This window comes from Hypanus sabinus, chromosome 13 (assembly GCF_030144855.1).
Source record: "Hypanus sabinus isolate sHypSab1 chromosome 13, sHypSab1.hap1, whole genome shotgun sequence".
NCBI lineage: Eukaryota > Metazoa > Chordata > Chondrichthyes > Myliobatiformes > Dasyatidae > Hypanus > Hypanus sabinus.
This window is the reverse complement of record NC_082718.1, coordinates 42,729,314-42,751,390: the sequence shown is the minus strand read 5'-3', so window position 1 is coordinate 42,751,390 and position 22,077 is coordinate 42,729,314. Positions and strand designations below refer to the sequence as shown.

Here is a 22,077-nt window from a genome sequence, read left to right as displayed (position 1 = left end):
TAGATATCGCCCGACCGGCTGAGATCCCCCAGCATTTTGTGTGTGTGGAATCGGATTTCCAGCATCTGCAGACTTTCTCCTGTTTTGCATAATGCACCAGTTCTCTTCCCTTATGTTGCATGTAACTGCCAGACAGTAGCAACAACTGCACGTACAACAATGACTTAACATTCTACTCAAACTAAATGGGAGAAAAAATGGACACAAATTTCAAGTGTTGAATGGAAGGTTCTGTCTGTACTATATATGGTGTTTATTTAGAACAGGGGTGGGCAAACTTTTTGACTTGTGCGCCACAAAGGGTTCTAAAATTTGACAGGGGGGCTGGACCAGGAGCAGATGGACGGAGTGTTTTGGTAATACACCTCATAAGAGAAAATAAACTATCATGGGATATGTAGAAAACATGTGCTTTAATTTCAATTGAAAATGAACAAATGCATTACAACAAAATATCTGTCTTTGAAGTCCCATGGTATTTAGCTATTTATTGAAATTACTTTTAAAACACTGAAAATTAAATGAATAAAATACAGCTTTTTTTAATAGTAACAGTTATTATTTTAAAGCACTGAAAATTCTGTTATCCTTCAAGATATTATCATCATCACTCTCCTCCTGACTGTCTTTATTTCAAAAATGGTAGGAGATGCAGGTCTACTTGTCCTGCTCCTTCTTATTCAATTGTCCCCTGTGCCAAAACTCAACAACGACCAGCACAAGGACAGAACAGTGACAGCGCACCAGTATGTGGAGCGCATTATTTGATCTGGAGCGCATTTTTTATTTTGAGAACGTACGTGCACTTGCGCACTACTCATGTCCATCACTTAACAGAAATGACATGTAACATGTAAGGCTTATTGAAAAAAATGTTTTCAAATGCATTTTTTACATAACACAAAGAAGAAACTTATTTTTAATTTCAGTGGGAACAGTGTTGTTGGTCTCCCTTTTTAGCCAGTACATCAAAGTCTGGATTTAGTTTTGTTGTGGCGATTCTCAGGATGGATCTGAGGTGTTGGTCAGTTAACTTGGATCTGTGGCTGGCTTTGTTGATGTTCATGACGCTGAACGCCTGTTCACACAAATAGGTTGAGCCGAACAAAGAGTAAAGCGCAAATGTGGAGTAATACGCTGCACCTCAACAAAGGTCAATGTGTAGCGGTGTGCTACATGCAGCGCTAAAATTACGACACGGAGTCGGTAACTGCAGTCGAAGAAAAAAACTTTATTCGAAATCCCCAGCCTCACTTTTAAGCCTCCCTCAACCTGCCCCCCATAGCGCAGAGGCTCCAAAGCTCTGTGCTCGCAAATCCCGCAGGCTATCTCCCTTAGCCGTAACGCTGGCTAATTGTGAGCCAGTTCAGATGTGCCAGGAAATGGGTCGCCACAAATGTATATAGAGTGCGTCATCTATTGGGAAAACGCCAGAATTGTGGGGGAAAAACGTTAACAAGGTTTATTAATATAATTTCATCAAGTTCTGCAGGCCGGATTAAAAAGCTTAATGGGCCGCATATGGCCCCCGGGCCGTAGTTTGCCCATGCCTGATTTAGAGCATACAGTAGAACAGTGCAATACAGGAACAGAACCTTCAGTCCATGATGTTGTACCAAGCTAATTATACTAATAATACCTGATGAAGGGTCAGCTTGAATTGCCAGCTCTTTATTCTTCTCCATAGATGCTGCCTGACCTGCTGTGTTCCTCGAGCATTTTGTGTGTGGGTTTCCAGCATCTGCAGAATCCACTATGTGTTTTCAGAAGCCACTATGCCACCATTGTGCCAATTAGACACATACCAAAGTAAACTGTTATTTTAATATTTCATAATCAATTTGTTAACTGGTATCACAATATTGTTTCTACCTCTAAACACAAGGTGGCAACCTGGAGTACATTTCAGAATCCCTTCATAATCTTGTCATTTACTTTGCAATTAATATTACCTCAGGGATAGCGGATAGGCAACTTACTGATACATTTCACCAGATGTCACTTCCTGACCGCAACAAAATCATGTCCTATGTTGTACTTCAGTAATGGAAACTTCAGTTATTAATATATCACCAAAAAAAATCTGTCAATGTGTATCATGCAAGCCTTATCGATATCAAATATCTTCTCTAGATTAAACAAATATTTTTTGTTATTATTATTGTATGAGCCAGGTAACTTTTTCTTTTAAAAAGTAATTTAAATGAATTGTTTTATTGAAAACCTCAGCCTGTTTCTAAAGCCTGGGCTTTGAGAAGATATTTGCTCCCTGGACAACCACTGTACAGAACCTCGCAGGTAACATCTACATTGGATAAATTAATGGGACTGAAAGAAAATAAATCCCTGGCAATAGATTACCTGCATTCCATGCCTTTGAAAGAGATGGTAGATGTACAAACTGTTGTCACCCAAAATTCCATTCAAGTAGACAGGAAGATAAAGAATGTAAGGCTACTACTGAAGAAAAGAGGGAGAAGGTAAGTGTAGAACTAGACTGCTGGGTCTGATGGCATCTTCAGGGAAGTTGGTGGTTTCTCTTATTAGGGTAATGGTAATGACACACAGAAAAAATAGTAATAGGTCTATGCAGTGGCAACATGGATTTCAAAAGGGGAAATCTTTGATTTGCGTAGATAGGCCAAAGGACCCATTTTTGTGCTCTATTGGCTCTACAGCTCTAAATTTGCTTTTGAGGCTACAGGTATTACAGTATGGGGGAAATGGTTCATTTGGTGCCAAACCAAAGGTTATTAAATATAATTATGGAACACGTGATTTAGTGTGAATTGATCGAAGCGTAAACATGACTTAATACATGAACACAAGGCATTGATAATACCACATTTAGAACATTGCTAACAGGTCTGCTGTTCTTCCCAAGTGACGGATGATATAGGCTAGAGTAAGTACAACAACGCTGCACCAGAATGGTTCTTCAGATGGAAGGATTTACTTCTGAGGCGACTCTTGTGTCTGTGCACAATTACATATCAATTAAATAAAGGCACACACATGGGAGATGCTGAAACTGGTGTATTCATATTGCAGTGAGAGAACAAGAGAACAATGTGCATGGATAGGCAACAGCACATCTGCAGACAACAGATCAATACGTAGTCCGGTGGTGGGGGGGGCGGGGGTGGGGAGGACAGAGTCATTGCTCTAGTTCCATTCATTACAGGGACATTAAGTAGAATTGGCCTATACCGTTTAGAAAAATGGGAAGTGATTACATTGAAACAGAGGACTGACACCTTACTGCCCTATTGTCTTGTTTATTATTTATTGTAATGCCTGCACTGTTTTGTGCACTTTATGCAGTCCTGTGTAGGTCTGTAGTCTAGTGTAGTTTTTTTCTGTGTTGTTTTTTTACGTAGTTCAGTCTAGTTTTTGTACTGTGGCATGTAACACCATGGTTCTGAAAAAAGTTGTCTTGTTTTACTATGTACTGTACCAGCAGTTATGGTCAAAATGACAATAAAAAAGTGACTTGACTTGAGAGGAACTTTCTACAGGACTTGATAAATTCAATGCAGGAATGAGGCTTCCTTAGGTTTGGGTATCCAGAACCCACGGTCATGTATTTAAAGTGGTCAGACCAAATGAGAAGAAATTTTTTCACCCTGAAGAGAGTGAATATTCATTCAGTACTGGTTGTGGGTGCTGCTGAGTATTCATACTTTAGCGAAACAAGGGATGTGGGATAATTGCAGAAGAGTAAAGGATTAGCCTTGATTTCTTTAATTAATGGAACAGGGATAAGGGGTGAAATAATTGTTTTGTGCTGCTAATTCTTACACTCTCCATGGCCACTTTATTAAGTACCTCCTGTACCCAATAAAGTAGCCACTAATTGTATGTTCATGATCTTCTGCTGGTGTAAGCCCATCCACTTCAAGATTCAACGTGTTGTGCATCCAGGAATGCTTTTCTGCACACCGCTATTATGTGCGGTTTTTGAGTTACTGTCGCCTTCTTGAACCAATCTGGCCATTCTCCTCTGACCCCTCTCATTTTGCCCACAGAACTGAGAGTCACTGTAAGTTTTTTTTTTGTTTTTTGCACTCTTCTCTGTAAACACTAGAGATTGTTGTTGAAAGTCCTAGGAGATGAGCAGTTTCTGAGATACTCAGACCGCCTGCCTGGCATTGACAATCAATCCACAGTCAAAGTTACATTTCTTTCCCATTCCAATGTTTGGTCTTAACAACTGAACATCTTGCATGTGCCTATAGATTGAGTTGCTGCCACATGATTGGCTATTTAGATATTTGCATTAATGAACAATTGTCAGGTGTATCTAACAAAGTAGCCACTGAATGTAGAGTTGACCATTTTTCAGAATGTCCTGATATTTAAATCAAACTACCTGCAGTCTGCAAACTGTTCCATGGAATTTGCATGCTCACAAGTTGAAATGGAGACTTTGACTCAGAAAGTAGAGTTTTAAAACTTCCTATTTTTTATCTCAAAATATTTTCCAAGAAAGCAGATAGCAATTCTTTTAAGTATGTAGGCCAGCAATGATTTTTTTTTAAAAAAACCATAAAGCATTCACAGACAGACAGACATACTTTATTGATCCCGAGGGAAATTGGGTTTTGTTACAGTCGCACCAACCAAGAATAGTGCAGAAATATAGCAATATAAAACCATAAATAATTAAATAATAATAAGTAAATTATGCCACGTGGAAATAAGTCCAGGACCAGCCTATTGGCTCGGGGTGTCTGACACTCCGAGGGAGTTGTAAAGTTTGATGGCCACAGACAGGAATGACTTCCTATGACGCTCAGTGTTACATCTCGGTGGAATGAGTCTCTGGCTGAATGTACTCCTGTGCCTAACCAGTACATTATGGAGTGGATGGGAGACATTGTCCAAGATGGCATGCAACTTGGATAGCATCCTCTTTTCAGACACCACTGTCAGAGTCCAGTTCCACCCCCACAACATCACTGGCCTTATGAATGAGTTTGTTGATTCTGTTGATGTCTGCTACCCTCAGCCTGCTGCCCCAGCACACAACAGCAAAATTGATAGCACTGTCTATCAAAAATGATAGACAGCCTCAGTGTTCTTTGACCAGTCCATTTTATTGTCAATTCTTATCCGCAAGTATCTGTAATCCTCCACCATGTCCACACTGACCCCTTGGATGGAAACAGGGGTCACCGGTGCCTTAGCCCTCCTCAAGTCCACCACCAGTTCCTTAGTCTTTTTCACATTAAGTTGCAGATGATTCTGCTCACACCACGTTACAAAGTTTCCCACTGTAGCCCTGTACTCAGTTTTATCTACCTTGCTGATGCATCCAACTATGGCAGAGTCATCAGAAAACTTCTCAAGATGGCAAGACTCTGTGTTGTAGCTGAAGTCCGAGGTGTAGATGGTGAAGAGAAAGGGAGACAGGACAGTCCCCTGTGGAGCCCCAGTACTGCTGACCACTCTGTCTGACACACGTACTGTGGTCTGCCATTCAGGTAATCAATAATCCATGACACCAGCAAAGCATCCACCTGCATCACTGTCAGCTTCTCACCCAGCAGAGCAGGGCGAATGATGTTGAAAGCACTGGAGAAGTCAAAAAACACGACCCTCACAGTGCTCGCCAGCTTGTTCAGGTGGGCGTAGATACGGTTCAGCGGGTAGACAATGGCATCCTTAACTCCTAATCGGGGCTGGTAGGCGAACTGGAGGGGGTCTAAGTGTGGCCTAACCCTAGGCCGGAGCTGCTCTAGAACAAGTCCCTCCAGGGTCTTCATGATGTGGGAGGTCGGTGCCACCGGTCTGTAGTCATTGGAGCCACAGGGGTGCGGTGTCTTCAGTACAGGGACGAGGCAGGACGTCTTCCACAGCACAGGAACCCTCTGGAGACTCAGGCTCAGGTTGAAGACATGGTGAAGTACTCCACATAGCTGGGGAGCACAGGCTTTGAGCACCCTGGGGCTGACACCATCCAGGCCTGCAGCCTTGCTTGGGTGGAGACATTTCAGCTGTCTTCTCACCTGTTCAGCTGTGAAGCCCACCATGATGGTTCCAGGTGGGGGAGGGGTGTAGTCATGCTGTTCTGCTGGAGTTTCCACTCAAGCTTCCTCCTACACCTGCCTTTAGCCTCCATGATCTTGGCTTTCAGGTCCCTCTGTATTGTTCTCATCTCCTCCCTATTTCCATTCACAGATTAAGATGCACTATTCAGGATTATCAGGACCATTTCTCCCAATATTGCCAGAGCTTTGCACTTCAGGTACTGATTATTTCAAAATGTCCAGGTTTTTTTTAAGCTTTTGTTGGACATCTCAAGAGACCTATCATCTCAAAACATAGAACAAATGTCTAGACTGCACACCCATTACACTGTAATCCCAGCGTCAGCCTGAAATGTACCCAGTTCTCAGTGATAAACTTCCTCGCTGGGCCAAGTTCCCAGAGCTTTACTGTCTCCCCCACCCCCCACTTCTAAAATTCATCAGATTTTCAAGATTCCATTCTGACGTTACACAAACCTCGGTCCCAATAATGTTCATATGAAAGTTGCTGTTTTCTGAACGCAGCACAAAGACTTACTTAAGACATTGTTCAGTGAACATATGTGCCAAAATTCTGAAACACAACTCCAATGAGCACTGACCCCGGGCCTATGAATCAAAATCAAAATACTATGGTTGCTGGAAATCTGACGTGGGAAGCTAATTACTTTAGATAACAGTCAGATAACAATTTGTGGAAAGAGGAAAAACGTGAATGTTTCAAGCTGTTGACACTTATCAGAGCAGTTCTGATTATACACCATTGGGCTGGAATGTGAATTATTTCTCTTCTCTATAGTAGAGGTCAGACCTGCGAAGTTTTTGAGATATTTTCTGTTTTGTATCTGGAGATATGAGTGGTGGCTATATTCATTGCACTTTCCATAAAGGGTCATTCCAAACCCCAGTATGCTATAAAATGCTTCAAAACTTAATATTAATATTATTTATTTTAAGAGCTTATCTTACGAAGAAGTTAGGAAGTCATAAATCACCTTACTTAATTAAGGCCATAATTCTCAGAGTCCAGAAAGACTAAGAATGACTCTGTTGCAGAGTTTAACTCATAAAACCTCAAAAGGAACTAAAAATTTACGCATTAAATGCCCTCTGGGATATCTGTTCCTTGTTCAGCACTAACCTTGGAATGTTTAGGCTGGCTTTCACACTTTGCAGAGTCATCATCAGAAATCTTTACACTGGTGAAACTGTCTATTGAACATGAAGAAATTGCTTGGCACAAATCATCAAAATCCTTGTCGCGGCTCTCTCTGATTTCCAGCAGAAGCTTTGATAGCTCCCCAGGTAGTGCTTCACCTGCCAACAAAAAATGCTAAATTATTCCAATGAAAGTGAAAATGTTCAACACTTTAATAGATAAGCAAGCTTTACAAGTTCTTTTGATATTAAAGTTCATAAGGAATTATGCTTATAGTTGTTGTAATGGGAAAGACTTTAATATTATATCCAGAAAATATATACTTCATTTGATAATTTAAAATTATGCACCTCAGCACAGTGCATGACCTGCAGTCCTGAATCAGCTCAGCTGCTATTTAAATCCTTGATAACTCAAGACACAATAGTCACAAAAGCCTACTTTATGTATTACTGCAATCTAATTAGTAAAGCTAAAGTGAAGTTCACACAAATAAGATTTACTGTGATGCTGCTGTCTTGTAGGAGATATTTTTGTTTCAATTCAGAGCTATTTGACTTCTACAACATCTCAAAGCACACACATGCAAGGCAAGACGAAGTCCAAACTGTCCTTGTCACACATGACATTCTTCACCACGCTGTAGTTTGGACGTTAACAAGTGCACTGACACCTCTCTGAGGCTGAGCAGAGAAGACCAACTACTTTTAAAATTTAGCTGTGTAGAAATTCTGCATGTTCGTCACTAATATGCTCACAAACTTTTTTTTAAAAGTATCAGTTTTCACACATTCTTTAGTCTGTTTATTGAGGTGCAGGGATCTTATAAACTAAACAGCATCCAAAGTTCTCACCCAAAGGGAGCGATCCTTTAGAGCAGTCATTCCAAACATGGGCAGGGCTCCAATGAATACACGAGATTGGTGAGGCAATTAAATGTTCACAATGTGAAAATCAATAAAAGCACACGGTGCACTAGTTGCCTAAACCACAGGGCTGCCAGCAGTCTCAGGGAATCCTTGTATCAACCATAACTACGTAGAAAGAGCAGCTAATGTCATTTATGGGGAGCTAATGTGAAGTGTGCAACTTGCATTGTTTCATATACTATATATACATTTTTACTATATATAGGGCTCTCCATCTCATGTCCTTGATATTTATTGCTTATTTATTATTATTATTATTTTGCATTTGCACAGTGTGTTGTCTTTTGAACACTGGCTGAACACCCAAGTCAGTGAAGCCTTTCATTGATTCTATGGGTTTCTTCAGTATGCCCGCAAGGAAATGAATCTCAGGTGACATATATGTACTTTGATAACAAATTTATTTTGAGCTTTGATTTGGGGGCCTGTTTGTCATAATTTCCACTCTGTTAAAATCTATATTTATTCTTCTTAAGGTCTCAGAGAAAGTGGGAATAAACAGAAAATATCTCCAATGATTGCATTAAAACCCCAGAATGAATTGCAAATGTACATTATATTCAACATGCTCAGCAGTGAATTCTGGTGAGTATTTAACTTCAGAGTTCAGACTATTTATGTAAGGTGGTCAAACGTCTTTATTCGTGGTATCACTGACCCCGCATTCAGTTTCTACATTATAGTCAGTTGTATTGCGTTGTCCCCACCACAATGCTTCTGTATCTTGAAAATGTGGCTGGGTTGGATATATCCACCATGCTAAACAATTTTACCCATGTTGTGTTGGGAATGACTGGGAAATATGTACTTGTAGGCACTCCTATGAACTATTTAACATGAACAAAGCAATAAATGAAGACTATCGATCCTGTTAGTTTGAACATTATGAAGTCTGAAAGCAAGCTTAAGAATTGGATTACAATCTCCTATTGGAGACTAACACTTCGCATACAATAAAATCAAAAGCTGACACGCCAACTGACAGTTGCGATGAGCTGCTGAAAAATGTTGCATTATAGAAATATTTAAACATATGCTATAAGACCATGAGACATAGGAGCAGAATTGGCCATTCAGCCCATCAAACCTGCTCTGCCATTCCATCTTGGCTGATTTATTATTCCTCTCAATCCCATTCTTCTGACTTCTCCACATAATTTTTGACCTAATTAGACAAGAACATATAAACTTCCACTTTAAATATACCCAATGACTTGGCCTCCACAACTGCCCATGGCAAAGAATTCCACAGATTCACCACCTTCTGGCTAAAGAGATTCCTCCTTATCTCTGTTCAAAAGGGACATCCTCTATTCTGAGGCTGTCCTCTCTGGTACTACAGAAAAATCCTCTTCCCATCCACTCTACCTAGGCCTTTCAATATTCGATAGGTTTCAATAAGATTGGCACTTATTCCTCTAAACTCCAGCAAGTACAGACCCAGAACCATCAAACACTCCTTATACATTAACCCTTTCATTCACTGAATCATTCTCATGAACTTTCTCTGGATCCACTCCAATGCCAGCACATCATTCCTTAGATAAGGGCCCTAAAACTGCTCATAATACTCAAAGTACTTATAAAGCCTCAGCATTATGTCCTTGCTGTTATATTCTAGTCTTCTCAAAATGAATGCTAACATTACATTTGCCTTCCCTACTACTGACTGAACCTGCAAGTTAACCTTTGTTAACCAAGTGCTCAAGGACTCCCAATTCCCTTTGCATCTCTGATTTTTGAATTTTTCCCTGTTTAGAAAATAGTCTATATATTTATTCCAGCTACATGACCATACACTTCCCTACATTATATTCTATCCGCCACTTCTTTGCCCATTCTCCCAATCTGTCAGACCATCTGCTTCCTCAACACTACCTACCCTTCCACTTATCTTTGTATTGTCTGCAAACTTGGCCACAAAGCCTTCAACTTCATCCTCCAAATCACTGACATATTAAGTGAACAAAAAGCAGTCCCAATACCAACCCCTGCAGACCACTAATCATTGGCAGCCCCCTTTATTCCCACGCTTTGCCTCCTGCCAGTCAGCCTAATCTTCTATCCATGCTAGTATCATTCCTGTAATACCATGGGCTCTTAGCTTGTTAAGCAGCATCACGTATGGCACTTTGTCAAAGGCCTTCAGAAAATCCAAGTCAACAACAAACACTGACTCTTCTTTTGTCAATCATGTCTGGTATTTCCTCAAAGAACTCCAATGGATTTGTGAAGCAAAATTTCCCCTTTAGGAAACCATCCTGACTCTGGTCTATTTCATCATGTGCCTTTACCTACCCCAAAGCCTCATCCTTAATAATGGACTCAACATCTTTCCACCCACTGAAGACAGGCTAACTGGTGTATAATTTCCTTTCTTCTGCCTCCTTCTCTTTTAAAAGAGTGGACTTGTATTTGTAATTTTCTAGTTCTCCAGACACATTCAAGAACCTAGTGATACCTAAAAAATCATTACTGATGCCTCCAAAATCTCTTCAGTTTCTTATTTCAAAACCCTGGGGTGTAGTCCATCTGGTCCAGGTAACTTATCTACTTTCAGACCTTTCAGCTTCCCAAGCACCTTCTCCTTAGTAACAGCAACTGCAACCATTCTTTCCCCAACACTCTCAAACTTCTGGCATGGTGCCAGTATCTTCCACAATGAAGACCGATGCAAAATATTTCAGAATCAGAATCAGGTTTAATATCACTGGCATATGTCCTGAAATTTGTTAACTTAGCAGCAGCAGTTCAATGCAATACATAATAATAGAAAAAAAAACAGAATTACATTAAATACACACACACACACACACACACACACACATTAAATACTTAAATAAATAGTGTAAAAATAGAAATAATGAAGTAGTGAGGTTGTGTTCATGGGTTCAATGTCCATCTAGAAAATGGATGGCTTCAGGGAAAAACCTGTCCTTGATTTGTTGAGTGTGTGCCTTCATGTTTCAATACCTTCTTCTGATAGTAGCAATGAGAACAAGGCATGACCTGGTTGACTGGAGTCCTTAATGATGGACTCTGCCTTTTTGAAGATGTCCTGGATATTCTGGAGGCTAGTGCCCATGATGGAGCCAAGTTCACAACTTTCTGCAGCTTACTTCCATCCTGTGCTGTAGCTCCCCTCCATTAATATCATGGTAATGCAGCCAGTTAGAACGTTCTCCATGTTAGATCTGTAGAAAATTGCAAGCGTTTTTGGTGACATATCAAATCTCCTCAAGCTCCTAATGAAATATAGTCCTTTGTTGCTCCAAGGAGAAAAGGCCAAGTTCACTCAACCTATTCTCATAAGGCATGCTCCCCAATCCAGGAAACATCCTTGTAAATCTCCTCTGCATCCTTTCTATGGCTTCCACATGCTTCCTGTAGTGAGGCAACCAGAACTGAGCACAGTACTCCAAGTGGGGTCTGACCAGGGTCTTAAAGCTGCGACATTACCTTTCGACTCCTAAATTCAATTCCATGATTGATGAAGGTCAATACACTGTACGCCTTCTTAACCACAGAGTCAACCTGCGCAGCTGCTTAGAGCATCCAATGGACTCGGACCCCAAAATCCCTCTGATCCTCCACACTGCCAAGAGACTTACCAACAATACTATATTCTGCCATCATATTTGACCTACCAAAATGAATCACTTCACACATATCTGGGTTGAACTCCATCTGCAACTTCTCAGTCCACTTTTGCATCCTATCAATGTCCCGCTGTAACCTCTGACAGCCTTCCACACTTTCCACAAGACCCCCAACCTTTGTGTCATCAGCAAACTTACTAACCCATCCCTCCACTTCCTCATCCAGGTCATTTATAAAAATCACGAAGAGTGAGGGCTGCAGAACAGATCCCTGAGTCACACCACTGGTCATCAACCTCCATGCAGAATATGACCTCATCTTACCTTTATAGCCACTGCTCTGCCTTCTTTGTAGCTGCATGAATATGTTGGGTTCAGGTTAGATCATCAGAGACACTGACACCCAGGAGCTTGAAACCACTCACTCTTTCCATGTCTGATCCCTCAATGAGAACTGGTGTGTGTTCCCTCATCTTACCCTTTCTGAAATCCACAATCTGTTCTTAGGTCTTACTGACATTGAGTGCAAGGTTGTTGCTGTGACGCCACTCAACTAGCTGATATACCTCAGTCCTGCATGCCCTCTTGTTGTTATCTGAAATTCTGCCAACATTGGTTGTATCATCAGCAAAATTTATAGATGGCATTTGAACTGTGCCTCGCCACACAGTTATCAATGTTGAGAGAGTAGAGCGGTGGCTAAGCACACATCCCTGAAATGCACCAGAGTTGATTGTCAGTGAGGTGGAGATGTTATTTCCGATCCACACAGATCGTGGTCTTCTGGTTAGAAAGTCAAGGATCTAGTTGCAGAGGAAGGTACAGAAGTACAGGTTCTGGAGCTTTTAGATCAGAATTGTAGGAATAATTGTGTTAACTGCCAAGCTGCAGTCAATAAACAGAATCCTGACATTGGTATTAGTATTTTCCAGGTATCAAGGCCACCTGAAGAGCCAATGAGATCACATCCACAGTAGACATAAAATCACGCCAGTTGGTTGGCACAGGTTTTCAGAGCCATACCAGGTACTCCATCAGGGCATGTTGAACTCATTAAGTTTGTCTGTCATTTCTTTATCCCACCTTATTACCTCTCCAGTGTCATTTTCCAGTAGCGTGATATATTTTTCTGCCTCTCTATTACTTCTTGTATATCTGGAAAAAAACTTTAGGTATCCTCTTTTATACTATTGGCAAGCCTCCCTTCATTTTATCATTCCTCTCCAAATGGGTTTTTAGTTGCCTTCTGTTTTTCTTTAAAAGCTTCCCAATCATCTAACTTCCCACTAATTTTTGCTATGTTATATGCCTTCTCTTTTGTGTTTATGCTGTCTTTGACTTCCTTTGCCAGCCACAGTTACGTTACCCTGCTTTAGAATACTTCCTCATCTTTGGGATGTATTTATCTTGCACTTTCTAAATTACTTCCAGAAACTTCAGCCATTGCTGTTCTGACATCATTCCTGGTAGAGTCTCTTCCAAACAACTTTGGCCAGCCCCTCTTTCACGCATGTTTAATTCACTGTACTACCGATGCATTGACTTTATCTTTCCCCTCACAAATTGCAGGGTGAATTCTTTCATATTATGATCACTGTCTCCTAAGTGTTCCTTAAGCTCCTTAATCAAATCTGGTTCATGATGTAATACCCAATCCAGAATTAGCTTTCTCCGAGTGGTAGCAACCACAAGCTGTTCTAGAAAGCCATTCTTGTGGGCATTTTACAAATTTCCCCTCTTGGATTCCAGCTGCAACCAGATTTTTCCAATCTATCTGCATATTGAAATCCCCCATGACCATTATAACATTGCCTTTATTGCCTTTTCTATCTCCCATTGTAATTTACATTCCACTTCTTAGCTACTGTTTGAAGGCCTGTAAATAATTCCCATCAGGGTCTTTTTACCTTTGCAGTTTCTTAACTCTGCACACAAGGATTCTACATGTTCCAATCCTATGTCACTGCTTTCTAAAGATTTGATTTCAATTTTTACCAAAAGACACTCTTTGCCTACCTGCTTGTCCTTTCAATGCAATGTGTATCCTTGGATGTTAAGCTCCCAGCTTTCAGCCATGACTCAGTGATGCCCACAACATCATACTTGCCCATCTCTAACTGAGCTACAAGACCTTATTTTGTGTACTGCATGCATTCAAATATAATATTTTCATATCTTCTATTTGTCACCCTTGTCAATTTAGTCCCAATGTTGCACTTCACTTCATCCCTGTAGGCAGCCATCGATCCCAGGGGATCATGGGTTTGTGCCTCTGGTGGACTGTGTCCTCTCCAGGGTGCAGGTCTGGGCAGGAAGATTTGAAGAACCGGCTGTTGCCCATGCAACAGGTTCCCCCTCTCCATGTCACTGATATAGGCCAAAGGAAGGACAAGCGCTGTTATAGTTTGGCACCAGTGCCGTCGCAGAGGTTGCCAGAGTGAAGTTGTAAACAACATCAAACTGCCTCAAGGACCCTGGCTCCAGATTTCTTCCCTGGGGTTTACCCCTGAAGCCTTTCCCATGGGTGGGTATGGCCACAAGGCAGCAGGGGTTTAAAATGAGAATTTTCCTTCTCCTAGGCAAGCTGCCATCCAAGGCTGATGAGCCCCACCTGCCCAACAACTCATCCCACTGATTCCAATTTTGCTTTATGCTCTGCCTGTCGTTCCTCGCAATCACACTATACAATGCATCAGCTTATAAATCCCAAACTCCTATTCAAACACTCTCAGCAAGAAATTACATGACTGAGAGAAGCAATCTAAATAAGAAGTAAGCGTTCGGCACGGACTAGAAGGGCCGAGATGGCCTGTTTCTATGCTGTAATTTTAATTGTTATATGACATCACAAAAAGAAACTTGGTTTCAGTATCATTGAACATTGGAGGATAACCAAAGGAAAATAATAGGATAACTTTGAGTTTGTGTACACTTTTAAAAAGGATAAAACCGCTGCAAATCATTAACACACAAGATTATGCAGATGCTGGGAATCCAGACTAACACAGAGAAAATGCTGGAGGAACTCAGCAGGTCAGGCAGCATCCACAGAAAGGAATAAGCAAGCAATGTTTTGGACCAAGATCCTTCTTCAGGACTGGAAAGGAAGGGGAAGAAGCCAGAATAAGGTGAAGGGAAGAGAACGCAGAACAAGCTAGAAGATGATAGGGAAGCCAGGTGGGTAGGTGAGGGGGGAGATGAACAGAAGAGCTGGGAGTTTTTAGATGGAAAGGATGAAGAAGGAGGAATCTGACAGAAAAGGAAAGTGAAACATGGGAGAACAGAAAGGAGGGGGGGCACCAGGTGACATGATGGACAGATGAGAAGAGCAAAGGTAAGAGGGAAGCCATTGTGGGGAATGGAAGAAAAGGGAAGGGAGAGAGATAATTTACCAGTTGGAGACTACCTAGATGAGGTATTGCTCCTCCATCCTGAAAGCTGCCTCATTGTGACAGTTGTGGATATATCAACAATTTGGAATATCAGAATGGGAGTGGAGATTGGTATTAAAATGGTTGGAAATCCTCCTCTTTGCGATGGAGCAAAGGTGCTCGACAAAGCAGTCCCCCGACCTACGCTGGGTCTCACCAATGTAGAGGAGGCCACATTGGGAGTACTGGACACTGGTGACAGCACCTAAAGATTAGCAGAGTTGTTACCTCACCTGGAAGGACTATTTGGGGCCCTGGATGGAGCTGAGGGAAGAGGTGATTGGGCAGCTGTAGCATTTCTGTCATTTGCCGGGATAAGTGCCAAGAGTGAGATTACTGGGGAGGGCTGAATGGACAAGGGAATCACAGAGAGAGCATTCCTGCAAAAAGGGGAGAGGGCGTGCAGGAAGGTAAAGATGTGTTTGGTAATTGGATCCTGTTGAAGATTACAGAAATTACAGAGAACGATGTGTTGGATATAGAGACTCATGGAATGGTAGATAATTCTGCAAAGCAATTTTTTAACTGACAATGATCTATTGATGTTTTTACAATAATGCATTTTTCATTTTCACATGAAGCATAATAGTATCACAATTTCTAATATATTTGCTGACTGATTAAAAACAAATTGCCTTAGAAATTCTATTGCATAATGCTGCATTGGTCAGTATAATGCGATTGAGAATGGACCACCTGGAATAAAGAATGACCATAAGCATTTCTGAGTCAGTTCGCATCACTTGGAAAATGTGACTTGCCACTTCATGGAGTGATTCACCCTTGTCCATCTGATACAATTTCCAAATCACTTGCACTCAGTGTGACATCATTACTCATGGAACTTTTGTTTATGGAACACATGCGGAGAAATGGCACCAAAGGTATCCTAGGAATGACCATGACCATGACCATATCTCCCTCTTATCAACTAACCTTAATAACACTATGCTGAATTTGAACCCCTGGCAGACATCCGTATTTACCTTTGGTCTTATCGCCTGTACCCTTCACCCTACCTCAATCACCACTCTCATACCTGATACCCAAAGGCCTAGAAGCTCCCAATTTCCTCATATTCAAAGACTATCCCACTCTCTAAATTCCTCTTTCTAAGAACACCTTTCTCTATCTGAATGTCTGGTTTGATCAGACTACTGATCAAGCCATTCTCTGAGATCCCTGATGGAGGACTCAATCCAACCCCTTCCTTCCCACCCACTAACAGAACGCTAACCTGATCTCAGACCGAAAAATCCTGTCCCTTTTTCACTGCCGTCAACGTTCCTCCACTACAGTCACTCAGGTACCTGACCTCCAGCCCTAATTCTTTGTCTCCAGCTACTGTCCCTTCCTCTAACCTGCCCTCAAGTTGACCCCAAACACCCAGACCATAGTCATTGGAGCAGATGTTCTATTATAATAAAAACTCAACATCCTTTCAAGTAGCACCATATGCCTTGAAGCTTAGTTGCTGGTGAGAAGTGCTAGGGGTAAACCCAAACTGAAATGGCATACACTAAATATTAACACCATCTTGTATGTATGCACTGCAATTTCTAGATACTGTACTTGTTTCCTACAAATGGTGAAAATAACTAAAAGATGGGGTGAGTAATCATTGGTTTCATCTCATCCTGGGTGACAAGCTTGGAAAGAATAAAAATTGACTTATATTGTTTATCAAAATAAAAAAGTGAACCTGTGCCTCTCAAGTGGAATAGACAAAGATGGCTTTCAGAGAAAAAAGAACTATCCTTGATGCAGTACAACCATAGTTATTTATCATTGGAAAATCTAAGGAAGACAGAAGTAGAAAACATATCATTTTTGGAACAATTCTTAACATTGGAATTGTTATGCATTTTCAAACATATTTGGCAACTTGCTTGGATGGAGATCTACCACCACTGGGGGCAGCAAAGAGCCATGAAGCACATTCTTAGTTTTCTTGATACTGCAACATCAGAGTAGACATATTCCTCCTTCTGCTGCCTTAACCATGTGATATTACAGTTATTTGCACTTGAACCTCATGATGAATTTGATTCAGCTAGAATAATTTGGCAGTTACCTAAAATGCCTCAACTATATTCCCCGGAGAAATGATCTGGGGCAAACTGTTCATGATTTAAATGAGAAACAGCAAAGGAAATGAACCGATTGTAATGGCACAACTGCTGGTACCTAATGAAACTCATCCAATGAGGAACTAATACTATGATCGCTCAGTGAGTTCTGGGATAATCGGTTTTACAGTAAGTGTTCCCATAGCTCCAAATCTGAAAGTACTATTCCCCAATTAAAACTGATGGCACAACTGCACACGTCCTATGCTGTTATGTCAGCAAGCACCTACCATTCCCTATGGAAACTACCTTTCAGTTCTAATTCTATTCAGACCTTTAGTTCTTTATTCTATTTAAGTAGATAATAACTCCGTCTTTTCTTTCTTTTATTTTTAACTAATTAAAAACCCTTGGTATTACAGCAAAAATGCTAACATGGATAGAAGATTGGCTGACCGGCAGGAGGCAAAGAATGGGAATAAAGGGGCTTATTCTGATTGGCTGGCAGTAACTGGCGGAGTTCTGCAGGGGTCAGTGTTGGGACAGCTTCTTTTCACATTATGCAGTACTGTGCAAAAGTCTTAACTGCATATATATAGCTAGAGTACCTGAGACCTTAGCATAGTTTGTAGTAATTTTATGTATTGTACTATAATGCTACCTCAAAAAAATAACAAATTTCATGACATATGTGAGTGATGATAAACCTGATTCTGATACGGATCTCTATGGTGGACTGAGAGTAAGGAGAGGCCAGAGGGAGCTGAATCATGGTTGGGAGAAGGGGAAGGAAGAGGGAGGGAGCAGGAAGCACCGGAAAGTCTAACTGCTGAATTATAATCTAATTAGTTGATATACTTGCATTCTAACCTTCAGTGTATCATTGATCCCTTTGAAGAGAGGTCCGCTATGCTCTCTACTTAAACAGCATTCTGTTTTTCTATTCTCTTAACAAAGGCAGACAGGTTTACAGTTGCCCATATTATAACAGCTGAGCTTCCTACAGTTTCTGTGACCAATTTATCTAAAATTATTACGGTAAGCCAAAACAACCAGCACTTATTGAATAGCTGACAACCAATCTCAGGCTAACTTTCACTAATTATCATTGTGCCAATCAACATCTTGAATGTTCTGTGAGTAAACCATTTAAATCAAGGGTTCCCAATCTGTTTTTATGCTCTGGACCATTCCTCCTGGAGGACCACAACCCTGACATGGTTTGGAGGCTTGTGTGCCTCAGTGGCCCAAAGACCTAAGTTGACTGGAGTCAGGGCATTATGCTTTGGTTCTTGGTAGGATCACCCATGCCAAACATGCCAACCCTTTGGTTGAGGCCAGACCTAGAGTGATTTGCCAGTTCTCCAGGTTCTGGGGCAGGGCTAACAACCCTGACAGGTAAAACAACATTTTTTATGGAAACAGCAATGAAGAATACTTGTACATCTGAGGCATCTGAGTCTCCACCCAAGACTTGTATGACTGACAGTAGTGAAAACCGAGAGAAAGTTACAGACATGATAAAGGATGCCCTTCATTGCTGCCCTAAATGCCAGTAATGTAACAGGTAACACATAAATACCGATACCATCAAGCAAGAGGTCTGTGTACCCAGTTTGGGAACCCCTGATTTAAATAGCCATGCTTTGGGATGTACAGTTGAGTTTTGAGATTGGTAGTTGTGTGGTTTTACTGAATAAAGGAATACAGCTCTACCTTTAATACCATCATTCCAAATAAAGTGATTCCTAAGCTCCGGAACCTGGGTCTTAGCACTCGGATCTGCAGCTGGATCTTCAACATCCTCACAGACAGGACCCAGGCTGTAAAAGTAGGGGACAAGCTCTCCTCTACAATCACTTTTAGAGCACTGGTGCCCCACAAGGCTGTGTACTCAGCCCCCTGCTGTACTCACTGTACACCCATGATTGTGTAGCCAAGTTTCCATTGAAATCAATATACAAGTTTGCTGATGACGCCACAACTGTAGGCTGTATCTTGGGTAATGATGAGTCTGAGTACAGAGAGGAAATTAAGAACCTGGTGGCATGGTGCAAAGACAATAACCTATCCCTCAACATCAGCAAGACGAAGGAATTGGTTGCTGACTTCAGAAGGAGTAGCGGACCGCATAACCCCATCTACATTGCTGGTGCACAGGTGGAACAGGTCAAAAGCTTTAAGTTCCTCGGGGTGAATATCACAAATGACCTGACCTGGTCTAACCAAGCAGAGTCCACTGCCAAGAAGGCCCACCAGCGCCTTCACTTCCTGAGAAAGCTGAAGAAATTTGGCCTGTCCCCTAAAACCCTCACTAATTTTTATAGATGCATCGTAGAAAGCATTCTTCTAGGGTGCATCACAACCTGGTATGGAAGTTGTCCTGTCCAAGACCAGAAGAAGCTGCAGAAGATCGTGAACATAGCCCAGCACATCACCCAAACCAATCTTCCATCCTTGGACTCACTTTACACAGCACGCTGTCGGAGCAGTGCTGCCAGGATAATCAAGGACACGACCCACCCAGCCAACACACTTTTTGTCCCTCTTCCCTCTGGGAGAAGGTTCAGGAGCTTGAAGATTCATACTGCCAGATTTGGGAACAGCTTCTTTCCAACTGTGATAAGACTGCTGAACGGATCCTGACCCGGATCTGGGCCGTACTTTCCAAATATCCCGACCTGACTTGCACTGCTTTACTTTCACTTTTCTATTTTCTAATTATGATTTATAATTTAAAATTTTACTATATTTACTTTGATTTGTACTTCAGGGAGCGTGAAGAGCAGAATCAAATATCGCTGTGATGATTGTATGCTCTGGTATCAATTGTTTGGTGACAATAAAAGTAAAGTATTTCGAGTTCTGGCTTTGTCAGGTCTTCTGGCTTTGGTTCTCATCAGTAGTTATAGGTGAGTGAACACAACAAAGATATTGACTCCAGCACTGCCACACACCCAGTTTGCTCTTCCCCCAGACATCCTTCACTCCAAAGTGTAGATTTTGACCTTTGATTTTTTGTTTACACATTATCTCTGCATCACTGGAACCAGTTTAACTTGCATATCAAAATATGTCAGGGAGGAGGAGGGAGGGAGAGGGAGAGGGGGAGAGAGAGAGAGGGAGGGAGAGAGAGTGTATGTGTGTGTGTGTGTGTGTGTGTGTGTGTGTGTGTGTGTGTGTGTGTGTGTGTGTGTGTGTGTGTGTGTTTGTGTTTTATCTCATTTTGCAGCATAATTTGTTTGAAAGATATATAGACTTGCTAAGATTTTCTTTTTATTACATTTGAATAATACATTACTGCTTGAAAATATAAAGCAGAGAATCAAAATTGGTAATTTCCACTTCTGTCAAATTAAAAACGTTACGCATTACCAGATCCCAAGTTCAATTCTTACATTCAGCTCATTGTGCAAAAGTGATTCGTATGTCACTTGGATTTAGAAACAAGTATGTATTTCAAGATAAAATTATTTATAAAACAGAAATGTTTCTCCATGGTCAGTACTTTTCTGCAGCTCAGAATACAACCATCAATTTAATGAACAGTCTTAGTGAAGTAGGAACACTTTATTGGAGCACTGTCTTTGTGAAAAAAATAATTGGCAAACTCTTTTAGGTTCACAAACATGTATCACTGCTATTTTATTATGACAAAAATGGCTTGTGGTTTCCTGTGTCTCAAAATGGAAAGTGATTTTCATGCTACCTTAACATGAAAGCACAGTCAGCTCTCATTATAAGAGGCTCAATGGCAGCCAGCCAGAAAATATTATGTCCCAGAAAATGTTAGTATTTGCAGTGTCTGCACTTCAGTACGAAAACATTACTTACAGACTAATATTCACTGGGATTGTTTAACACATTCATGCATGCTGGTGTTTTCCAGGTATGTGTTTAATACAAATTCATTGCTTTCATTGGCGAAAAGATATTTGTAACGAAGGAGGTCATTTCAACGCACTGATTCTTTGCTGGAACAGGGAAAATTTTCTCTGGTTAAAATATTTGCAAAAATTTTCACTTTACAAATACAAGGCTCCTGCACCAATGTCCATGTTTCATGCTCCAAAAAACCTTTTCAGACTTCTATTTTGCTCAGGTTTTAAACCAATGATGCCTCATCGCCAAGAAATTCTCAAGCACAATGCTTCTGAAGCAACGCCTCAATACTTTTAACAGAGCTACTCTGCACATGTGTGTTGAAGAGGAGGCTGTAGGTTTGCAGAGCGTAGTCATTCAGTATGACATCAAAATGTGTCAAGTACACAGTACAACAACATACTCACTTGGGCTCACTACCAGCTACGGCCTCAAGCACTGAAGGTCATTATCATGGTGTTCCATCACTTCTCATCATCCTTAGTGATGTTCTCTGTCCTCCTCGCTAATTATACATCGTCTCTAGAATCTCAAAGCAACACTAACCCTCCCACACACTCAACCCACCAACAGCTTCCAACATAATTATCACTCAGCCACCACAGCACCCCCACCCCTGCTACCAGAACCCTGGCATGTCGAATAAGCAGCCTTCTTACCCTTCCTCATTGCCAAGACACCAATCACCGCTCTGACCCCCTTCTCCGCCAGTCATCACACACAGGGCTACTAAGGATGGGTGGTTATGTTCTGGCTCAGCTTGTCAAGCCCACCTTTCTTGAAATAATAAAGATCATTTCCTTCTCCCAATCCAAAAAAAAAACTACCTAATCAACACTTTGCTCCTTGCCATCACTAATCACTGACTCCCCCAGGCATCAACAGCTATCTCCATCATCACTTTATAGCCATCCCCTTTCTCCAATGACCTATCATCAACATCTCTGAACTGCTATTCCAGCCTTCCAATCAATAT

General features: G+C 41.2%; 1 protein-coding gene across 12 annotated transcripts in view; it reads right to left on the bottom strand.

Moving 5' to 3' along the window:
- Positions 1 to 22,077, bottom strand: part of anks1b (ankyrin repeat and sterile alpha motif domain containing 1B) — an 864,202-nt gene that overhangs the window by 368,651 nt on the left and 473,474 nt on the right. For all 12 annotated transcript variants that reach the window (XM_059987507.1, XM_059987513.1, XM_059987511.1 and 9 more), the window contains one exon: positions 7,174 to 7,349. In XM_059987507.1, coding sequence (XP_059843490.1) covers positions 7,174 to 7,349 — 176 coding nt within the window. The remainder of the gene's footprint in view (positions 1 to 7,173; positions 7,350 to 22,077) is intronic.